General features: G+C 40.3%; 1 protein-coding gene across 1 annotated transcript; it reads right to left on the bottom strand.

Annotated features, from left to right (window-relative positions):
* Positions 1-439: 439 nt before the first annotated feature.
* On the bottom strand, positions 440-6,394 carry adcyap1a (adenylate cyclase activating polypeptide 1a). The gene is made up of 7 exons (XM_071912095.2): positions 6,295-6,394; positions 5,925-6,029; positions 5,013-5,147; positions 4,088-4,192; positions 2,979-3,113; positions 2,364-2,484; positions 440-595 (listed from the first exon to the last, which is right to left on the bottom strand). The coding sequence occupies exons 2-7, from the start codon at positions 6,020-6,022 to the stop codon at positions 587-589; spliced, it is 603 nt and encodes a 200-aa protein (XP_071768196.1). The 5' UTR covers positions 6,023-6,029; positions 6,295-6,394; the 3' UTR covers positions 440-586.
* Between the last annotated feature and the right edge of the window lie 270 nt (positions 6,395-6,664).

Genomic DNA, 6,664 nt, shown 5'->3' on the forward strand with positions numbered 1-6,664 from the left:
TTTTTCATTAAAATCATCCTCTTGAATGTGTTTTAACCTAAAGACTTATGGTGATATTGGCTTCAAAGATTAGACGAAATTTTTGTTGTTTACAAAAATTTATTCATACAAATCTTACAACACTTTTTTTTTTAAACATTTATAGACTTGACCCCTGAGGATCGCCATTAGTAATAGTACTCTAATATTCATTTTCTACACAGTAAATATATATATATTTAAATATATATATATTTTGAAGATTATCTTCATGTTTAGTAAGGCTATTGGCGCTTTCAGTATGATACATATAATGTTTCATGGAGAGTGGGAAATTATGATCTTTGCCTCTATCTTTCACAAAAATCTAAGTCTAGTGCTCTAAAAACAAATTGCAAAGTAAAGTAGCACAAGCAAGAATGCTTGAAGTCTAAGCTTGATGGTCCTAAAGATCCTATCAAATGTTTGTGCAACACAAAAACAACAACAAAAGGGTGGAATGTAAGCTGATGATGTGCAGCATTGTAGGGCCACTAAATAGCCATCTGTGATTCGTGGCGATTTTAAAGTCGAAGCAAGGCACCACAGCCGCAAACTGCTTCCTGCGTCACAAAGCCTAGAGGGGAATGCAAAATTAAAGAAAGATTGGTACCATAAACACGACTCATCAGCCAGGCACAGATCGAAGAACTTTACCCTGCTGTTGGAGAACTAACGCTCAACTCACTGTATGTGCAAAGTAATGGTGCCTGATGCATCACTAAAGTCTTCTGCAGGAGCTGGTGAGAAGTGTGCAGACTGGGGAAGTGGTAGGACTGGGAATGGAGGAATGACCTCAACTACAGAAACTTATTTAATGGGATTTGTTTGCAGTGGGTAGTCAGTCTTATGAGGTTTGTTTTGCAAACTTTTCCTGGACCCTCACCTCTCCAAAATCGGCACGTTCTTGGTCATTTACCCCCCTATCCTTCCCTCTCTCTCTCTCTCTCTCTCTCTCTCTCTCTCTTTCTCTCTCTCTCTCTCTCTCTCTCTCTCTGTTGCCCTTTGTCCCTCTGTACTTTCTGTACTTTTAAATCTAATGCTCAGCAGGTAACTTCTGTCAATTGTGGTAGCCTTTGTGCCATGGTGCAAATAAAGATAATGCAAATGACCGCTTTGTCCAATCACAACTTTTTTTTTTGTTAATATACAATATATTTAGTGTGTTACAAAAATCTTTCTTCCAGCTGGTTAAGCAGCAGAGCCAAAAAAGATAAAGCATGACATTAGACTGAAGGATTCTTGCCAACAGTAAAGTACATTCGTCAGAGAATTCTTCAATGGAGGACAAAGGTGTTATGTTCAACATACAGTTTGTGTAGCAATGCCAGGGAAGAGAACATAACACAAAACAACATCCAGAAAACACAGATATGTATGCAGTAGTCAGAAAGCAAGCAAAACCATCTAATTGTAGAAGTCTGCACACATTCGGTGGCTAGTGCAATTACTTTAATCATGCGATCTACTGTAATTTTACATTGGTTCACATGACAGAAAGGGAAGCACAATAGACCAAGAAGGTTCAACACAAAAGTTCAAACTGCCTGACATGTCTCTCATGAAGAACAAACTGATGGATAAGTCACCATGTAACAAGTATCGTTTTTTTTTTTTTGTTTTTTTTTGTTTTTTTCTCCTTTTCTTTTGCCTGATGGTACTTTGCATGTCGGTGATACTTATTATATGGGCAGAGAGACATGGGAAAACCTTCAGCAGCATAAGAGGTTTTCTAGAACTTTTCAAACACATGAAAACCACTCGATAGAAACACAAGATTGGCACTTTACACGAGTCAAAGGTGTAAGCTCACTTCTGTAAACACTGCAGAAGAAAAGGACAAGAAAAACCTCAAAAGTACTCTGGTCCTCATCTCAGTTATGGGATTTTTGGCAAGATATCCCATCAAAGTCCTTGTATGACTTCTAAAAAAAATGGATTACTGGCATGTTGAAAGGTTTTAAAGCCAGCTGGGCTCATATCTGGTCTCATCCAGATCTACTAAAATACTTTTTATCATCACAATTTCATTCTTACATCCACAAACTGGATGCTGATAAATCTAGGCCATTTGGATCAATGAACACTGATATGTATAACATATCGCTCTAGGCAAAGTCTCTGCACTCGTCCACATTCATCCTGTATGCGCTGTAGGCTGTACAGGTGGAAATAAAGGTAAAATGTGTGAGACTCTAGAGAGACAGGAGCACAAATGAGGTGGAAGAAGATTGGGTTTGAGTGTTTGGAGCAAGATCACAGGGTTAAGGGTTACAGGTGAGAAGAGAAGGAGGGACATGAGACGCCCCTCAGGACACGGCCTCGGGAAAGACCCTGAAACTCACCGGAAATTCGGGAGAGAACTGTTTCAGCAAGTCTCCCAAAAAAGCCTCAAACTCATCCCCGTCCGGGAGGGCATCAATGTCTATGTCTTGTAGGATTGGGTGAAAACCTATGTCTTCAAGGCTGTTGTGAATAAAGACAACTAAACTCTTAATTTCACTTTCCAAAAAGCAGCATTCAATACATTGATTGTCTTTTAAACTATTTATTTTCCTCACAATCATATCTGTTCACTAAATGTTTAAAAGACAGGGTTATTGGAGCATTGGAGCATAAATAAATAAATGAATACATAAATATATAGGCTATATTTGGAATGAACAAAAAAAAATAATTGGTCCACAAAGTAGATATGTGTGTCCTCAAGTGCTGAAGTACAAAATAAAAAACAATATTATTATCAAAATATTCATTTTAATGGCTTACTTCATACATAAATACATGTTTAAGAACACAAAAGCGATCCACTGATTGTTCAGATATCTCAAAATGACTTCATCTGGGGCTGCACACACTTAAGTTTGGTGTTTTTTAGGGTGGGAGGGAGGGAGGGAGGGAGGGGGGGGTGCTACAAATATGCCAGCCGGCGTCCTTTGTTTCTATATCTCTGTCTATACCTTTTCCCAAGGACCGCTGCCAGGTATTTCTTGACTGCCATTTGCTTCCGGTAGCGGCTGTAGCTGTCTGTGAAGATCCCGTCTGAGTGTCGCTTGGACAGAGGCTCCGAGTCGTCCTCCATCGTGTTCCCCCCACTGCGAGAGAGACAGACAGGAGGCAGCGCTCACTACCAGGAGGTTAACACTGCTACATCCACATGACCCTGGACACAGCCTGTAGTGCTGTAGTGAAGAGCCTGGACTGTCACATTAGGGCTGAGAGAATCTGTGTGTGTCACCATCTTAGATCCACATTTAGGGAAAAAAATAATCATATTCTCCATTTTGTTCACCTTTAACACCAGGGCAGTGCAGCCTGTAGTGCTGTGCAGAGCCTGTACACCCAAATCAGAGCTGGTTCCCCCCATAAAGACAATCTTCATGTCACTATCTTAGACCATTAGAGGGGAAAATAATCAGATTCTCTATTTTGTTTAACTTTTATTGCAGGATAATGCAGCCTATAGTGCTGTGTAATGCCTGGACATTCAAATTAGGGCTAATTTCCCATGAGCATTCTGCACAGAGAATCTTTACACAGGCCTACATTTTGGGAAAACAGCCATATTCTCCATTTTATTCAACTTTTAGCCCATTCCAGGGCGATTTGGAATATATTTTCGATCTGCAATAGGATGTGATAGGCCTGCTCATCAGGCTAGAGTAATTGCATCCTTGCCTTCCATCGGGAACCACTGGGACTAAATCCTATAAATTATTCATATGGAAATAAATTTTAGCCTGTGCGGGCTCTTCCCCCTGCGCCTTAACGACGCAACGCCAGGCTAAGAAAATAATAATTCCCCAAATCAATCAAATGCCCGTTTGTGCTCTGGGTGGCGATTTATAAAGATTGATAATAAAGATCTAATTCAGTGGGCGATGGGCGTCAGATTCAGCCAGCCATATTGGGAGATAATGGGACCAATAGACATACAGTACGTGTAACAGCGTGAATTGTGAGCATTTAAAAGATTAGTCAAAAGGAACAAAAATGCACATATAAGGACAGAAAACATTAAATATAAGTGGCATAAAAGAAGAGATGACAACCAAGAAGATGTTCTTACCCTACACGTTTTGCCATCAGAGAATGCAGATATTTCCTTGCTGATAACTGACCCAGCGCTTTCCTGTAGGCTTTATTAAACATGCCGTCTGCATGCCTTTCCGTTCTGGGATGATAGATAGCCAGACAGTAAATCACCACACACCCAGCGCAATAGGCAACAATTTGAACTACACTGCAAAAAAATATCCATCTTAACAAGTCATCTAATCTACTACTGGGTCTGAAAAGCTCATTTTTCTTTAAGAAAGTGAAATATCTGCCAGTAGTTTGAGATGATTTCGCTTGTTTCCACTGCAAACCAATTTGTCTCTAAGTATTTTCTTGAATTGAGCGTCGTTCTTTGATACTAGTCGAGTGATTTGTCTTATTCTGCCTTGTTTGAAGATTTTGACACTTTCTGCACAATCCCCGAAACAAGTGAAGCTGTCCCGTTGGCAGAACATCTCACTTGTTTTAAGAAAATTCTGATTTCAAGACTGAATATGAGACCAAGATGGACATTTTTGCAGTGTAATTTCAGCGCTTCGTTTCGCAGCCAGATTTCACTAAATTCTCTCACACTTTTTTTTTTTTAAATATAATTTCTGTCTCATTGATTTTTTTGGAGATGCAGATTCTCATCCTTTGTTTTTTTATGAAAGCAGGATGAACCGAACTAGATTCACCCCTGGGAATCAATTAAAACAGAACAGTAGACTGATTTGGCGAAGGCACGTGCTAAAAAAAAAAATAATGGGCTGTTTGCATTGTGTTAGAAGGTTACTGACAAAATGCGTTTTCGACGATACATTACATTAATTAACACAAAACATACAACATATATGAACAGAAATAGGACTCCAATAATGAAATGTTCAGCATGAATGTCTCCCACGTTGAGAGAGAAAAAAAAAAAGTTTGGGTAAAATGATATTGATAGTCACCTTTTGTCTGGTGGGTAATACAAAGTGTAGACGTCGTCCGCTACAGACGGAGGGCTTCTCAGAGCCATTTGCTCTCTGTCAAATGCCAGGGGCGGTAAGGAATTCCCATCCTCATCATAAACCTCACTGTCAAGTCTGAAAAAATTAGATATGGTGATATGTTTTTATAATGTGACAATCTGCAAGTCTGTGTGTTTGATGAGTGGCGGCACATAAATATTGTTTGTACAGGACAAATCTAATGAAACGAAATAAACAAATATAAGGCTGAAATAAGATTCTCACATTAACCGAAATGATTCATGAATTAGAAACTCGTTAAGAGAGTTATGGATAAGTTATGGGTAGCTGACTGAAATAGAATAGCAATTACAATCATCACGAATCATCACAAACATCCATCAGAAATGCTGCTTTTTGTTTTGAATCGAGATTTCATGAATTAAATTTCTTTAAAGCGATTCGGTTTGTATAACACAGCTATCAAAATCAGCCTGTGTGGCCTCAATTTGTCACCAAAAAGTTTTTATTATTATTATTATTTTCAAACAGGAATTGGCCTGATGAACGGCTGTGTAAGAGGATAGATTGAGACACTGTTACCACATCGGCTTCAGTAATTACATTACCCCCGCTCCCTGGGGAATGTGTTTCCCAGCATTTATTTCTGTGTAAGCAGTGCTATGGATTGGCTGTCAGAGGATCCAATGATAAGTTGATCCAATCGGCTGTTATAGCCACCGGCATAACTGAGAGGCAAATACCTTGAGGTTCATCTCAGAAATAGTCTGTAGCCTATTGCCTGCAGGCGCGTCGTCCTGCTGCTGAGTGTTCGCCCTTCATCGCATGCAAAAGAAAAAACCTCAACACCTACAAAAGTGAAACTTAAAAGATGAATAAGAAGGTACATACCTAACATTAGGATAGCTAAGCCCCACGGGTGAGCAGTTGACGCTGTAATGCATTATGATTCCATAGATGAGTAAGGCTAAAGTCGCTTTACTAGACATTGTCCTGCTGCAAAAGAAAAAACCCGCCGTTAGGTTCATGCACAGGTGTATAAATTGCCTTATTATCAATCATAGTCAAACGTAAAAGTACAACTATTTCATGCATTGGGCTAGATGTTTAAAATCCTTTTGTTTCCATATAGGATGGAATAAAACTTTCACTTCACGCCTGTTAGTACAGCAGTTTCTCTAAAGGAGCCACACCTGGCTTCTCCCAAAAGCTTCACACTTTTACGCTGCGTAAAAAAAACACGGAGAGTGTCTCCTCTTACCAGTGGCGAGACGCCGGACGCGCTCCGCTGAAGACCTCGACTGGGAGAGTGAGATAGGAACTCTCTCTATCTCTGTCTCTCTCTCCCTTCCTCTCCTCTGCCTCTATTTCCCCTCAGTGAAGCGCCTCTTCCGTCGCCTCGCGCTTCTTTCCAAGTGTCCAACCCCTCCGTGCGCCCTGCGGTTTAGGATGCAGCTCTCTGGGTTTCTACGCGGTACTCAGTCATGAGAGGAAGGAGCGCAAAACATTTGTCTGCGGAGAACTTTTTATGTCCTGTGAACTTGCTTCCCTTGGTTTTTTATTCATGAATCCCAAAGGCATGCCTTTTTCACTTGTCACGTTGTTGGGGGTGGGAGGGTGGGGGGGTGGGG

The sequence above is a fragment of the Centroberyx gerrardi genome, chromosome 22 (assembly GCF_048128805.1).
Source record: "Centroberyx gerrardi isolate f3 chromosome 22, fCenGer3.hap1.cur.20231027, whole genome shotgun sequence".
NCBI classification, from domain to species: Eukaryota; Metazoa; Chordata; class Actinopteri; order Beryciformes; family Berycidae; genus Centroberyx; species Centroberyx gerrardi.